Source organism: Calliopsis andreniformis, chromosome 9, assembly GCF_051401765.1.
Source record: "Calliopsis andreniformis isolate RMS-2024a chromosome 9, iyCalAndr_principal, whole genome shotgun sequence".
NCBI lineage: Eukaryota > Metazoa > Arthropoda > Insecta > Hymenoptera > Andrenidae > Calliopsis > Calliopsis andreniformis.
In genome coordinates this window covers 14,568,361-14,585,019 of record NC_135070.1, presented here as the reverse complement: position 1 = coordinate 14,585,019, position 16,659 = coordinate 14,568,361, and the positions used below count along the sequence as shown (strand labels likewise).

At 34.4% G+C, this 16,659-nt stretch overlaps 4 protein-coding genes across 4 annotated transcripts; 1 reads left to right on the top strand and 3 right to left on the bottom strand.

Annotated features, from left to right (window-relative positions):
- Window positions 1-592: 592 nt before the first annotated feature.
- Dib (Cytochrome P450 302a1, mitochondrial) lies at window positions 593-4,072 on the top strand. Its single transcript, XM_076386164.1, has 9 exons — window positions 593-729; window positions 1,236-1,710; window positions 1,921-2,161; window positions 2,530-2,705; window positions 2,780-2,984; window positions 3,072-3,222; window positions 3,308-3,556; window positions 3,635-3,856; window positions 3,941-4,072. The coding sequence occupies exons 2-9, from the start codon at window positions 1,542-1,544 to the stop codon at window positions 4,070-4,072; spliced, it is 1,545 nt and encodes a 514-aa protein (XP_076242279.1). The 5' UTR covers window positions 593-729; window positions 1,236-1,541.
- Window positions 4,073-4,099: 27 nt separating this feature from the next.
- Rpt1 (26S proteasome regulatory subunit Rpt1) lies at window positions 4,100-6,061 on the bottom strand. Its single transcript, XM_076386165.1, has 6 exons — window positions 5,882-6,061; window positions 5,761-5,798; window positions 5,197-5,679; window positions 4,959-5,123; window positions 4,723-4,889; window positions 4,100-4,635 (listed from the first exon to the last, which is right to left on the bottom strand). The coding sequence occupies exons 1-6, from the start codon at window positions 5,952-5,954 to the stop codon at window positions 4,257-4,259; spliced, it is 1,305 nt and encodes a 434-aa protein (XP_076242280.1). The 5' UTR covers window positions 5,955-6,061; the 3' UTR covers window positions 4,100-4,256.
- Window positions 6,062-7,577: 1,516 nt separating this feature from the next.
- On the bottom strand, window positions 7,578-8,910 carry LOC143182976 (endocuticle structural glycoprotein SgAbd-2). The gene is made up of 4 exons (XM_076384320.1): window positions 8,886-8,910; window positions 8,391-8,533; window positions 8,015-8,156; window positions 7,578-7,896 (listed from the first exon to the last, which is right to left on the bottom strand). Exons 1-4 carry the CDS (start codon window positions 8,895-8,897, stop codon window positions 7,675-7,677), a joined length of 519 nt encoding a protein of 172 aa, XP_076240435.1. The 5' UTR covers window positions 8,898-8,910; the 3' UTR covers window positions 7,578-7,674.
- Window positions 8,911-11,917: 3,007 nt separating this feature from the next.
- Window positions 11,918-15,399, bottom strand: LOC143182860 (endocuticle structural glycoprotein SgAbd-1). Its single transcript, XM_076384148.1, has 3 exons — window positions 15,261-15,399; window positions 14,100-14,236; window positions 11,918-12,984 (listed from the first exon to the last, which is right to left on the bottom strand). Exons 1-3 carry the CDS (start codon window positions 15,270-15,272, stop codon window positions 12,717-12,719), a joined length of 417 nt encoding a protein of 138 aa, XP_076240263.1. The 5' UTR covers window positions 15,273-15,399; the 3' UTR covers window positions 11,918-12,716.
- Between the last annotated feature and the right edge of the window lie 1,260 nt (window positions 15,400-16,659).

Genomic DNA, 16,659 nt, shown 5'->3' with positions numbered 1-16,659 from the left:
GCTTTCTAATACAGAGCAGCACTATATACGTACACACAAACATGTACTAATTATGGTCAAGAAATACGACCGAATATCAACAAATAAAAACGATCAACTAATTACAATTGTCAATATCCAAAATTATGTTTACGTACTTCACTGGAATGTAAACATTATTTATATGAGTCGTGAATGAAAGTTTAATTCAACTTTCTGCGAAATCACATAGCATAGAAAATCACCGTAAAATGAGTAAGATAGTAAATGTTGACAAAACATTTCACGTTCATGTGCTAAGTGGAAGACAAATATTTAGATCCCATTGAGAGCTCTGTTAACAATTAATGTACTAGCAACAGATGAGTAACAATGATGTTATTGTCACAATAACAATTTGATTGTTTCTATCAAAGCGTGCACTAAATATAGAACAACGAAATATATTCTGCGTTTAAAATACCAAGATTTATTACATCTCTTTAATTTTAAGAGTCACACGTGAGATTTATGGTGAAGAAAATATTGACAGCTTACCATGAGAAATAAGGTCACTTGTTCTCCTTGCATGTTTGGTCCATGGAGTAGACGCGCACGGTTTAAATTTATAACGATCGAATTATTTGTTTACTATTCGAGCGAATTTTGAAACATATAGGAGCCAATCCTCTCGCGTCTAATCGTACACGATTACTGATACACGTCGGCCAAGTCGAAGTCGAATCACACTCAAAAGCCTACGTGAACAAGGTAAGCTGTCCATACTTGGTAGAGCAGGCCGGGCCTACGCCTTCGCGATTTTCCTTTACAGATTATGATATCATTGTGCGCTTAAGGTCACGTCTATCAACCGGACACTGTAGACACTAACAACTTTCTGTAGCAAAATTTCGTCCTCGACTTTCTTTTCGTAATTAGCTTGATTGAGATCAGTTCATCCAAGGTAAATGGATTCGAATGAATATATGATGAGATTCAGTAAACATGTAGTTTCACTACTTATAGTCAGAGAATATTTGACTGACAGAAGAAAGACAGTTTCGCATAAATTTGAATCAGCTTTCAGGAAGTAGATTTCTATTCACAAAATAGATTTTCTCGAATTCTTTTTTAGTGTATTAATAATCGCAATTTTTAGGATTTCTTTTTACTTTTATTCATCTAAGTATCCCTATATTATGTTAATCATAATTTCTTCCAAAATCTATCGATTTTATACTAAAACGTAAGAACAATATGATCTTGCTCCATTTCAGACTTCCGAGAAGTAGCAGATACCTTCGACAACACGTTTTATCGGTCGCGCATCAAATTCATGCAAGGATATGCAGCACGTTGAAATTCTATGTGTGACCTGGGCAGGGAAGGCAGAAGCGTAAAGGAAGAAAGAGACGATGAGATAAGGGGGAAGAAGTATGTTTTTGGGATCCCTCGGTTATTTCAGATCGGGAATCATAGTCTTCGTAATCCTTCTGTCGCGTATACTCTTTCTTGATCATCGTTAGGAAGTGTGTGATTTCCACTTGTTAATTAATTACTGTGTGAACGATTGTGGAAGTGCAATGTACGCGGGACTTAAAAAATGGAAGCCGTGTATGAGTAAAAAATTATACGTTCAGTTTTACAGTGATAATCTTACAAACAAAGTTCAACCAAAGCCATTTAAAGATATCCCTGGACCGAAATCTTTGCCTCTAATTGGTACACTTTATAAATATCTGCCATTGATTGGTAAGAAAATCAATTCGTCCTAAACTATACTAAAAAGTGATCAGAATATATCATATTTACACTGACAAAATAATAACGCAAATAAAGTTGCGTTTAGGAAATATTTTTTTTGTTAACTCATTAAACGACTGAATTAACAGTACTGATTATTCATTTTTATCGTAAAATATTCGTAATCCACTTATTGTTTTAATTAAATTTCGAATACAGGTGAATACAGCTTCACAAATTTGTATGACAGCGGAATTAAAAGATTAAAACGATTTGGACCATTAGTACGCGAAGAAATCGTACCGAATGTAAATATTGTGTGGATTTTTCGACCAGAAGATATAGCGGAAATTTTCAAAGCGGAATCTGGATTACATCCAGAGAGACGAAGTCATTTGGCCCTTCTAAAATATCGAAAAGATCGATCAGATCTTTACAGAACAGGGGGCCTTTTACCTACGTAATGCACATATTATCTATGTTCTTGTTTGAAATTAAATAAAAGTTATTAAGTAGTTTTATCGAATTTCCTTTACACTTTTAATAAATTCCATGTCTAATATACGTAAACGCCAAGTGATTTTTAGTTAGTAGGGTTATGTGCATTTTTATGATAAATATGAAATTATAATACAACTTGTAGTTTCAAAATAATGAATACTAATTCGAATATTTTTAAAAGAATATACCCGTATTTAAACTAGCTTCGCAATTTGAAAAATAAATGTACAGCTTATCTATTTTTTAGATGTAGATACCCAAAATAAATGTAATATCTGTGTAACATTGAAAGCAGGTGTATTTTAATACAATTTTTATTAATGTTAGGAATGGACCAGAATGGTGGAGATTAAGAAAAGAATTTCAGAAAGTTTCTAGTAAACCTCAGGATGTAATTAATTATTTAGAAGAAACAGATCATGTTATAAAGGAATTTGTTGATTTATGTGATGAAGAAGAATTTGAAGATTTGTTACCTATTTTATCACGATTATATCTTGAGCGTAATTATAAATAAATATTACAAATACAAAACCTTGGAATTAAATTTGAGTCTATTGCATATTTTATATTTTAGTGACATGCTTAGTTGTTTTTGATGCAAGATTAAATAGTTTTTCAAAAGAAGAAAGACGTGAAAATTCTAAGAGCTCAAAATTGATCGAAGCTGCCTTTGCAACAAATAGTGCAATTTTGAAATTGGACAATGGACTGCAATTCTGGCGTTTCTTTGAAACACCTTTGTATAGAAAATTACGTAAAGCACAAACATACATGGAAATGTAAGCAAAATATTTTTAGACAAATTTTTAAAAAATATATAAGGATATCTTTACTTCACAATAAATTATGCTTCATTAATCTACTAGGGTTGCCTTAGAATTAGTATTCCGCGGAAAAAAGGAGACAGAATCGAAAAAAAGTAAATCATTCCTAAATGCTTATTTGGAAAATCCTGCTTTAGATATCAAAGATGTTGTGGGCATGGCATGTGATATGTTACTTGCTGGCATAGATACTGTAAATATCTAGGAAAAATGAAATATACCTATTCTATATCTCTAATGACATTTATTCGATGTAACAAATTATCAATATCTTCCAGACTACTTACAGTACTGCTTTTGCTTTATATCATCTTGCAAAAAATCAAGAAACTCAAGAAAGACTGAGATCTGAGGCTGTACAATTACTCCCTGATCCTAATCAGCCAATCACCGCGGAGATTTTACGAAATGCTTCGTATACTAAAGCGGTCATAAAAGAGAGTTTGCGATTAAATCCTATTTCTGTTGGAATAGGTCGCATTTTACAAACTGATATCGTTATTAGTGGCTACGAAGTACCCAAAGGGGTGAGTACATTAAAAAAATAAATCTAACATAATTCGTTCGATGTATGAGATTTTTATATTAAAATTTTGTTATTTTAGACTGTGGTCGTAACACAAAATCAAATTACGTGCCGACTTCCGGAACATTTTAGCGAACCAGATTTGTTTAAACCTGAGAGATGGATTCGTGAAAACTCGGAAAATAAATTAGGAGGTGGAAAGTCAGTACACCCATACGTGGTGCTACCCTTTGGACACGGCCCTCGATCTTGTATAGCCAGACGCTTTGCAGAACAAAATATGCAAGTATTGTTATTACAGGTAAATGTTTCGAATTTTTTAAAAGTTTTGAACTGTATAAATAGGAAATTTGAAGTGTTCTAAATTTTATTTTATTCCACGCAGCTGTGTCGGAAATTCAAATTTTCTTGGTGTGGTGGTCAACTTGGGGTACTGTCTTTATTGATTAATAAGCCTGATGCACCAATGAAATTCAAATTTTCAAATATATTAAAAGAAGATAGTGCTAACCCTTAAGACAGTCGCAATGTATATATATTTTTAATATTTGTAAAAAAAAGGGAAATATACGAAGAAAAGGAGAATCCAGTTTATTATCTAAATGTAAGCAACAGTTCATTTTTTCTTTTTCTAACCAGAAATATTGTTGGTTTTTTATAAATATTTATTTTTGGATTAGTGTAAAAAAATTGTGACATATTTAATTGTAGGTCATATATTTAGGAGTTGCAGAGAATTTAGCATAAGATTTGATTACTTTGTTTACGGCTTCTAGGAAATCTTTTTCCGTGGCTACCTTACGACGTGCGCGAATAGCGAACATACCAGCTTCAGTACAGACAGAACGAATTTCAGCTCCAGTACTGTTTGGACACAAACGCGCGAGAAGCTCGAATCTAATGTCCCTTTCAACACTCATTGAACGCGCGTGAATTTTGAAAATGTGTGTTCGTCCTTCTAAATCCGGTAAACCGAATTCTACTTTTCTGTCCAAACGCCCTGGTCGCATTAAAGCCGGGTCTAGCGTGTCTGGTCTATTTGTTGCCATCAATACTTTGATGTTACCTCTTGGGTCAAAGCTACAATGTTAAGAATTAAACAAATCTTAATTATACTCATTGATTAAAAATATTATAAGAAATTAAACATAAGTAGAAGTTCCTTACCCATCTAATTGATTGATTAATTCTAACATAGTACGTTGGACTTCATTGTCACCACCAGCTCCATCGTCAAATCTAGCTCCTCCAATAGCATCAATTTCATCAAAAAATACTAAGCATGCCTTTTTACTGCGTGCCATTTCAAACAGTTCTCTTACCATACGGGCACCCTAATATTAATATCAATAAAATTTATCTATCTGTATATACAAATAATTTATACTTCCAAGTTTACATACCTCACCAACATATTTTTGGACTAATTCAGAACCAATAACACGGATAAAGCAGGCGTCAGTTCTGTTAGCAACAGCCCTAGCACATAGAGTTTTACCAGTGCCTGGGGGGCCAAATAATAATACTCCTTTAGGTGGCTCAATTCCCAAGTTAACAAACTTTTCTGGCTGTAATTAAAGAATTATTTTATTTCATGGTAAAATATATAAGAGCAAGTAGCATACCCTAGAAGATACTAACATGTAACAGAGGAGTTTCAACAACTTCTCTCAGTTTCTCGATTTGTTCTTTGCATCCACCCACATCACTGTATGTAACATCAGGTTTCTCTTCAACTTGCATCATTGTTACAGTTGGATCAATTTTTGGTGGTAAAGGAATATGAATCTGGTATTTATTACGATCTACTCCTACTCTCATGCCTTCTTCAATATCAGTTGGAGCAACAGAATCTGCTAAATCCACTACAAACTTTGCAAACTGTTTCACATTTATGATGTATTTTGGGTCATCAGAATCTGCATTGATTATTTTAGTGCAACGTGCAACTTGTAATGGTTGCTCATTCTGCAAAGTCTGTTTGTCTACTGTTAGATCCCATAGAGCTGGTGGAGCTAAACCTGTATCAGACTCTTTGATTCCTGTTAATTCATTAACACGTTTAATTATTGTTTGGATGTCTTCCTCAACAGCTTTAATACTTTTGGTGTACTGTCCTTGGCCCTATGTAAAACAATTGTTAGTCATTGTTAGTACAAATTTATCAGTCTTTTTATACTGAAGGTATTTTAAAATTTTACTCACGTAAGTTTTGAGCAGAGCAATATCTCCTTCATCCAGAGCTAAAAACACAATAAATGTGTAATAAACTAAGTAAAATTGTTTCAACAAAAGAACAAACGAATTCACTCCAAATGAATCTTACATTTTATTTCTTTTTCTTCCTTCTCTTCTTCACCTTTCACTTTACGCATATCTTTTCCTAAATGGTCCGGCATTTTCGTTTATTAAATCCTCTTGAACTTTTGCAAATTAGTTTAGATTTCACTTGATGAGTACAGAAAACACAGACGATATTCGAGGTTAGGTCGGGGTTAGATTACTGGCAAAATCGACAACTGCTTCCAGCGACACCTATAGTCAAATTATTAACTCGAAAATATCCTTTGTAGTAAAATTGTACTCCTTTTTGAATTATGTAGTACATGAAATTTATTTTATAAGTAAGCGTGGGTGAAATCTAGAACAAACTATTTTGTAGAAATTTATAGTGCGCGAAGTGAAGGAAAAGTACTCTAAGAACAAAAAGGTGACAAGGAATCTGTAAGTATACATATCTTAAAGATTTTAAATATTATTCTTGCATGTCTTCACTACGCAAAGAAATATTTCCATTCAGAGTAGCGATTATATTTCGTTTGCAATGATTTGCGTATATTTTACTGAATATATGTGAATTTTATTAACATTTCACATACAAATTTAAAGAAACTAATAATTGAAGAAGGGATAGGAATAGTAATATGTGTAAAGTGCACAGTTTCATCATGAATCGTTAGTGAAAAATTAGAAAGGGGTACTCAAAGGAACGATCCTTTCAAAAGAGGTGTGAAAACCTCAGGTCGTACTGTTCAAGTTAGTTAAATAGTCCTTGACCGCGATGATCTGCAGAAAAATGTAAGATAATGAAAGATCTGATAGTACGCTTTCACTTGTACTCATCCCATCCCTGTTCAGTTACTACGATTCTTACGCGTCTGCCAGAGGCGTGGTGCAACTGAAGTTCAACTGACGTAATCTCTCCTAGTAATCTACTAAGGTGAAAATTCGTAATCCATGTTACTCTATCTATCCCTCTAACTCACATACTTGAGAAACACCATCTACAAAATATCTGCGATATTTTGCATACCTACACGTTATTAGTTCTTCATAAATTTAAAAGCTTTATAAGATTTAAAGGTTCACGGTTATTAGAGATTATAAATTGGTTTTAATACCGAGATTAAATACTCCGACAAATTTCGTGACATGATCATAGAGTTACCCTATATCTGCTTATTGTTCTTCAGCGCGAGAGAAAGCGTGATAAATACATAACAGTTTCTTAAAGAGCACTTGCCCCTACCGGTCGCATAAAGATCATCTTTTTATATATTTCGGCTGACGTCGCTTAGAACGATGATCACGTAATCTTCCCTATCGAAGTTATGTAAGCTTGTATATCATGCAAAATTACCTACCACTCAAGACTTGCGTAAATTACCGAGACTTGCAATTTAACACTGATAGGATTACGTGGAGCTAAATGACCCATTTTCTCAAACTAATTTTTGAAATGTTGAGAATCTAGGTAGATAAAGTATAATTAAAGAGTATAATTAAAGATAAGAAATCTTTAAGATCGAGTAAGTAACAGAGACATATGGTTGAGTTGAAGTGGCATAGATTTACTCTCTGGTGGAAAGAAACTTTAGTCCTCTAAGGGTTCAGAATAAAAAAATGCCTAGAAGGATAAAATTTGAAAACAAATAGAAAAATTTATTCGTATATCGTATAATATTATATAATACACGTAACATGGGCTGTTACGTGCCAGAAATTGACATCTCTCGGTTTTCTTGATACATGTTACACACACCACGTCGAGTTACATGTTAACAAGGAATTCTATCGAGCCTCAGACTTTTCACAATCACTTGGTCAGTTAAACTTTGTCTAATATCTTCGGTAAGGGTTCGAGTTGTACGGCTGTCTGTAATCCGATTCGTCGTCAGGTCTGGGCGGATTGGCAGCGAGAGCTCGTCTGATAGCTTCTGGAATCGGCGGCGGTGTTGGCAAGTGAGCACCTTGGGGGTGGAAACCATTTTCGTCGGCTGTATATTCCACAGTTATGGGGGTTCCATCGGGTGCAGTGTAGGAGAATCTACCTTGTACCACCTGCGAAAAAATACGCGTCAAATTCAGATCGTGACATGTAGTTAGAGTTTTTGTGGGTATTTTAAGATGTATTTTAATTTGAAGCATTTTTTAAGTACTAAAAATATAGATGTGTCACCTCGCTTGGTCCCTGTGCAGTAGCTTGAGGGCGTCCACTCTCAGCCACTGAAATGCCATTCTCGGTGTCGTAGCTAAAAGTGTAAGATCCATCCGGATATGTATCCTTTTGTTGGTTGCGGATAGCTATAAATCTGCCAGGACTGTGAAAAAGAGTGATAGTAATTTCATAAAGTATTCTTCATAAACACTCTATTTTATGCTGAAACGTGTGCTATGTTACTTATTTAAAATACATATATTTAACTTATTTACTATTGCAAATTATGAGTAGTATCTATCACTTATTGTTGCAATTAAACTAAAATGGACTTTTGAATTTGGAAATTGTTTTAAAGAATACTAACATATGTTTGTGAGAATACTGACATACATACCTATTATATTGCGGCGTATATTGAGGTTGCGCCGGTTGTTGATAGGCGGGTGTTGGTGTTGGCCTGTACGCATTTTGACTTGGGAATCCACGAAATGCGCCAAACTGTCCTGCAGCAGAGCAGATCAAAGCAGCTACCAATATCTGTAACAACACAATATTTAGCAATGTGCATAAGATATCGAAATAATTGGTCACATTTTTCAAGTTTTTTTCAATCGATTTTCTGAATTTTGCAATTTTTATCAGATAAATTAATACAATACTATTCTGTTCATACAAAAATAGACTCATTTTAGCAGTTTTCCTCTTCTCAATTAGTTTTACAGATTGTAAAACCTTCCTTACGCTAAAATTTAGTAATTTTGTGTGATACTTTTTAATATAATAAAGTCACAAGGCGAAGCAACCATCGAGATAGAGTAATCGAATAATATTAACGTAGCACTTTAAGTAGAATAACGACGACAAAAATTGATTCACTTCAACCACTCACTAAGTGTCGCATGACGATGGTTCCTAATGTTCCTGATGCCGATTTGAACAAGATCGAACCTGCGGTATCATATGCAAGTGCCGCCGACATTTATATGAAAACGCCCAAGAAGATTCTCCCTTCCTATTCTCTCTGCCCATGCTTTCAACCATTCTCCTCGCAGCTTCTACTCGCCCTCACAATTTTGCCCCACTCAACCCTGTTCTCAAGGACTTACACTGAAATCAATGTTCTTCTAGCAGTAGCCGTCAATCGGTATCAATTAGTTTCATTATGCATCGAATTCATTGAAACGTACGTGGCAAATTACACGATCGACACCTGTTCGTAATTTGCTTTGAACAAGCTCATGTATTATTTTAACGATCGTGTAACATGTGTATTATTACCATCAGTGATGGTTGTTGACTAGTATCTTCATATTTAAATTTATCTTATATTTTTATTTGTCGACTGTAACACTTAGGTAGTGGTTGCTGAAACGAGTTCGGGATGATATGGCAAAAGGTCATGCTATGCCAGGTCATGGAAGGTTGTGAAATTAGCTTGTAGTCTGTTCTGGGTTGTTGATTCACTTTTTCTGCATGGTTTAAAATTTCTACGGTATATTGTATTTTTTAAAAATTTAATTTGAAATTTTGAATCAGGTATTATTAACGATGACCAACTGAAAAATAAAATTATATCATTTCTATTATTTAGGTTCGTAGAGTTGCATTGTTCTGAAGTTAAGTCACTCTTAAGAATGTATCTAGTTATCCTAAGTATGTGTGTAGTTTTTATGTTCCTTAATTTTCTGGGGAAGAAGGTTTCTATTTTATTAAACTTTATGGTTGAGAATTAGGATAAGGGACTCCTCTTTTTGAATGATTTTTCAGTATATACAAAAGGTCTGCAGAAGGTTTAAAAAAAGGATAAAAAACATCTATGTGTCTTTAAAGACAATGCTATTAGACTGAGACTTTTGGGCAATTCGTATGAAGCCCAGAGATAACTTACCAAACGAAATTACGATGTACACTTTGGTTGACAACCTTTGAGCAGATTTCAAGCTGTGTGCACTAGACTAGTTTGCATAGTTCCTCAATACATTGTTCATCTGGGAGGGTCCCAAAGGTATGCGATTCTATCCATATCTTTATGAGAGTTGAAGTCTTGCAGAGATGATGAGGCATACCTTAGCTGACGTGGTCAATAAGATGAGAAAGGTCAAACTAGATTCAAGTACCGCTTGAGATCTGACTGCCGCGCTAGAAGATCAGTAATCATCTAGAATACGCTTTTAAATTCAAACATTTTTCCTATTAGTCATTTACGAAGATTATAAAGTTACTTTTTCAATTACAATCACGACATTGCTTCCAACACCTTCCTCTTCGGGAAAAATATGTCATATATTGATTCAATATAAAGAGTTATTACGATGATTGCTTTATGAATAATCAAAGCTGAGTCAAGATGATTGTAAAAAGGTTTTCAAGAAATATGAACGTAAATTTATTAATGATAGCATACTTGACGTGCGTTGATGATGGTGGAGTGACAGCGAAGACGATTTAGTTTCTGTCACATTACAACAACGTTAATTAGCATTTAAATGACTCCACTATTTATAGTCTATTCTGTTTTTTTGCTATAAGTAAATGACAACCAATAGGATATATTCACTTTAAGATAAACTGTCAACTATTGAGTACCTACATTATTTCCAGTTAGATTTTATTATCTAAACCTGTGTAAATTTTCTTAAAAAAAGACTGAAAATTTACAAAATTTTGTCTTTCCACAGATTAATTATACTATTCTATTTCTTTAATTATTTTTTAATGTCGTATTTGGTATCACAAAATTTTGATACTCGAGTGTTAAAATGAAATATTATGGTTGGGAGGTTTGCAAAATCTAGTCCGAATTTTTTCGAGATTTCCGGAAAATTGTATGAACGATAAAATGGGCGAAGTGATGCGCGGGATGCGTTGAAATCCTTTTACCTATGAACATCCATGGAGTCGGTCGATGGGTCGGTCGATCGTTGTGCAATGAAGAGGAGAGCGATGATTTGCTTTCACTGACTCACCTTTAACGTGATATTACGATTACCATTAGCATTAATCCGATTGGCATTTCGGTTATTCTCCCTAAAATCTAAGACTTAATAGGTGCCGCAGTTTGCACCGGTTTGGTGACCACTTTTTGACCCTCGCGTGTACGTTGCAACCATAAACGGCGAAGCTACTGGCTTTCAGATCCTCTACGTTTCAAAGAGCTTAGAATAAACGTAAAATAATAATACTGCAATAAAAATTTATACTGGCATATATTCCATATCTTACATTCTCTAAATAGATATTAGAACAACCCATGGATAATACCACAAGTTTCCTGATAAAGAAAATATCTGTTATTATATAATTCATGATTACAATGAGTCTGTAGAAAAGTGCACGTATTGTCAATAATTTACTTTCACACTTTTAAAAACGGGAGACAGATAAGAAATCCTTGACATGCTGTGAGTTATCAATTATCTTAATCAAATCGCAACTGTTGGACACAGAACGTCAGTCATTTGCCACGATCAAGATTCTAAGCTTTAAACTTGATGAAGAAAGGGGTTCGTGCCCCTTCGCTGACTTGTCGCCTTAGGGAGGTTCATGATGGGCAATTGGGAGCATGATTTCTAAGAGAGGGAGAAAGGAAAGGTGCGTTACGTTTTCGTGTTGGAGTCACCTGCTGGATCCACCAGTAGGGCTGATGGTTCTTGCCCTAGATATACAAAGGAGATCGTTCCAGAATTTGCACATAAGAATATATCGTAGAGTATGCCAGCCTGATGGCGACTAACAACGACTTATGTGCTAACCACGTCATTATCCTTTGAAATGGTTTTTGTGTTTAATCCTTTCGTTACGGTGGAGTTGTATGAGAAACATCTACGCTGAAGAATTTGTAATTGTAAATATGATGCACAGAGCTTTTTTGCGTTGCCATAAGTGAAATAGAAATTGCATAAGGAAGACTACAATTTTGGAATTCAGCGTTTATTTCCAATTATCATCTTAAAGATTCACTGTTAAAAAGGTTAAAAAATAGAATAATTTTTTTCTTCATTTTTTACTATTTTCTCTGCAACTTCCGCTAGGTTGTTTGTTGATACTTGGAAGTAGTTGTTATAGTATTCATATAGCTCGCATAAATCATTTTCATAGTAACGCAAGTATATATTTGTACATACATTATACATTATAATAAAACAGGCGTAGTGTTATATAATGTAATGCAAAAACGCACTCATGTTCACTTTCCTCCTTCTGTTGCCATCTTTATTCGTTTCATTCGTTTCTTCTTAGTAGCACACGAAAGTGAAAATACAGTTTATTCTCCTGACTCGTAAGGTACGGATTAATTATAGTATATTAAATAAAATGCATATTTAGGTATAATCAGTAGCCTTCTTGCATTAGGATTAGTGAAACGAAGCACTATGTGCATAGTCTTCGTGGCAGGCTTTTAAGTCATCAAGTCATTAATTAACAGATTAAAGTCAGATCAGACAGTACAGTACAGAAACTAAATATAAAGAAACATAATCTCAGTAAAATTCAAACGTGAGACTATTTAACCAGTGACTTAAAAATTCCTGAACATCATACCTACTTGAAGAGATTATTACTCAGATAGGTCAGATTAGATATTGATCAACGTCGAAGGCTGTCCATAAATATTTATCAATATTTCCTTATAAAAGCTGTTTTTAGTTATCTATACTGTATCGTCCAAGTCTATCTCAGTATGAGTTTCGTATAGTCAATACATAAGTGGCAATATTTGTTAGTATCTTCTATAAGGCTCCTCCTCTTCAGGGTGGGCTGCGTTGTGAGCTAAAGCACGCTGTATCGCTACTGGTATCGGTGGCGGTGTCGGTAGATGAGTACCACTAGCTTGGAAACCATTCTCATCAGCCGTGTAAGTGACCAAAATCGGAGTACCATCTGGCGCGGTGTAACTAAATTGCCCTCGTACAGATTCGATCTGATTTGGTCCAACATACTTCGGCACACCTTGCTCTGCTACCGATATGCCATTTTCCGTGTCGTAGCTGGAAAAAGGAATGCATATAGTAGTATTATTTTCAGGTGTTATTCATGGAAAAGTTACTCGGTGCAAATGATATTTCAGGGCATAATTTAAATCGTTACATTGAATTAAATATGCAATTTTAATCTTCCATTTTGATACATTCCAAAAAAGACAGAAAAAGTAAATGTAGTTTGCCAGGGAAAGGGGTATGAAAGTTATTTGCAAAAGGTTCGTGATCATTCGAGAGTCGATAGTAGGATCATTAGGCAGGAGTGTGTTCTTTGTTAAATGGGTTTGAACTTATTGAATTTGTTAAATGACAGGTGTCTTAGAAAAGGCGCAGCTTCAGCTTGGACTTCAAAGTCCATGCAGAGTAAATTGTAGGTAGGTAGGTCGATTGTAATTATTCTATTGTGTAATGTATTATTGCTAACTGCGCAGCCGAGTAACATGAATGATTAACATCAAAGCTAATCAGATATCTTCTCACAGCTGAATATCCTGTACAACCTTTCCCACCTTCCTTCCTCTTGCACTCCCTCTCTCTCATGCTTCCGTACTCACGATTTTAACTTTATGTTTAGTCATTTTAGCAAACTATTCAATTTCACACTTCTACACCAACAATCGATTTAGTTTTTGTCTCTAATATCTTCCTTTGCCAAGAAGTGACTATCAATATTAGGAAAATTGCAAAAGACTGTAACAGCTCTTAAGATTACGAACTTTCTTAAAAAGGCTTAAGAAAATTTAGAAACCTAGGGTTACTTAAACTAAATCAAAGATAATTATATTTGAAATTTATAGTTTAATATTTTATGCGCATAAAAGATAGATAAAAGAAAAAAATTATTAAAATTTGAGCAGAATATACGATCTCATATATCTGTTTTCGTATCCCCAAAAAATTGTTATGTAAAGTCAAAAGTTTCGTAGAAATAATCCCTAATAGAGGCGATAATGAAGGAAGGTGAATGCGCGTGTGCATCTGTGCATGCACACACACGCTGTCGTGTTTTTAGAATAGAATAAACGGGCGTCTTCAAGCGTGTCGAGATCGTGTTTGAGGAAACGTACTTCGACGTCGCTTATCGTTTTGTCGACGTTCAGGACGTGGTAGAAGGACGATCTCACCTGTAGGAGTACGATCCATCCGGAGAAGTGTCTTGGGACTGTCGCAATATAGCGAAACGTCGGCCGTAGTAATCAGGGTTGTACGGATACCTATTAAACTGCGCCTGCGCTATCGCAAAGAATCCCAGTGCAACCATCTAATAAATAAAAATAAATAACTGTCATTTACTGCAAGTTAGAAAAACTCCAACATATAATTTTAGGTAACGAACAACCGATCTTCGACTTTTTGTAATTCCTTAATGAAATGCTTTCACACGTCAGTTCTTCTTAACTTTATTTAAAGCATTTGACCTTTTTAATGAGTTATATCTAATTGACCTCGACTCTTCTTGCTATATTAATTATAGGCATATGCGCATGCAAAGTGTCTTAGGAGTTGGTGGTGTGATTTTTTATATATAATAATAAATAGAAAATAGCAAATTGTTCGTTTGCTAGTAATGCTTTTCAGGCGACTAATCTTCTCCGATGAGAACAGAATTATGCATTTGCTTAACTGTATGTTAGTCATAAAGTAAGGGCCGATAGATGGGTCACAGGTGGGTAGATAGGTATGCAGCTTATGAATGATTTTATGCAATTGATGCATTCTATTCTCCATTTTAACTGTTCTGTCTTTGATATTGAAACATTTATTTTATTTAAAACTGCAACTGATTTGCATCAATGGAACCTTCTTCTGCGATTAAGTTATTAAAGATTATAGACTGTGTATGGAATTTAATTGATAGAGATTTCTAATTGAATAAATTATGAATTAGTAAGGAGGTCTTTATAATTCATTATGAAATAAATTGACTTCCAATATTTGCATCAAGTTGAAAGTGTTTCGTAGTTATTTAAACATTTTAATAAGAAGTTATTACTCAATGATTTTCTGATCGATTTATTTGCAATTACTAATTTTTTGTTACTGACTTCAAAAGACAAATTAAACGACAAATCAAGCCTTCTCATTAATTATATTTATCAACTTCTTTTGATTAGATAAATTTCTATTTATTCCTAGTCATTATAAGTAATATTTTTATTGAGATACTTTTTGTTTCACTATTATTCTTCAAGTAACATGCTAACATGCTAATTAAGCATTAGCATGCTACTATAAAATTTGAAAATCGCAAGAAGAGTGTAAAATGAAATATACATGAAACTTACGAGGATCTTCATGGTGTCTGCGTCCTAATTAATCCTGAAGGTAATAATTATAATAGTCCCCAAGATCTGATGACCGATTACAGTTCACAGAAATCCTCGAAACAAAAAAACACTTGTTAAGAGTTTCTGCTAACTAGTGGTGTGCAAAAGTACGCGGTCAGACGGGCCACGATGAGGCTTTATAGTCGTCACAGTACTCTGTTTCTGCCTCCTATTCGCCCCGCCACTATTTTCCAGAAGTTGAAGGGGAGGGTAGTCTTAAGTATTCTTATAATTTATGAGCGGGGTAGCGATTGCATCTGTGATCGTCTCATGAATCCATTTAATTGTACAGGCATTTATATCTCATCCACCCATATACATTAATATACATTATTCATACACTGTGCATAGCATTTTGGTATAGAACGCTATGATAGATCGACAATTAATGCACCTTTTATTGTTACAAGCACACGTATATGACCATTGTCAATTCTGATTACATGAAATCATTCTTTACATTGAATTAGTATTTTTCATAACTTGAGTACATCGTTGCATAATTTGCACATGAAACAAATTAGTTTGATTCTCTTTAAGTTTTGACATGATATGATAATACTATCAAGAATAGAACTTTTGATATTCGGAAGAAAGTAATATAAGTTTTGCTAAAAATGTATAAAAGATTTGAGGTGGAATCTTTGGAACTAGTTTCTTTAAGGATCAAATTTTTTCTTGAATATTTATGCGTACCTTATCTCATCATTAATATGCGAAAGATTCCTGATTTTGTCGCAACTTACCCAGCCATCTCAATCTCGTTCAGGTGGGTTCAATTAATAATGATTATTTGCAATCGGGGCTCGGTGGAGCTTAAGAAGGTGACCACCAGGGAGCTGTTATTAGGTCCTGGGCTTTGCAATATCATGTAAGATACAATCCACGGCGACCTCGCCACAGGATTCAGATCGCCGGATTTACCACGGATCATCACAGGGCGTATTCCTTTCACTGGCTGCCTGTTGCGAGCAGGATGCACGATTCACTGCGCTGCATCGGCAATCCTTGCGACACTCCCTATCTGGAATATCAGCGCATTCTTGTTTCCCGATCTATCAGTATTTTGACACGCGAATCAATCCACCGTCACTTTTCTTTGGTTTGCACTTGACATTCGCCCTTACTACATTTTTGTGTAACATTAATGAATCCCAATAGTACAGCACAGCAATAAGATAAGATAGTTTATACTATTTTAAGTATAAAGATATGAGAAGAATTAGTTAAAATTTTATTTCTCGAAAGAAATAAAGAGCAATAGTCCTATATTCTTTTAGAGTGGATTTTAGTCGATAAAATTTTAGTAAATTTCTCTCTTTGTTATAGAGTTCATGACTGATTTTTAGGGAATTTA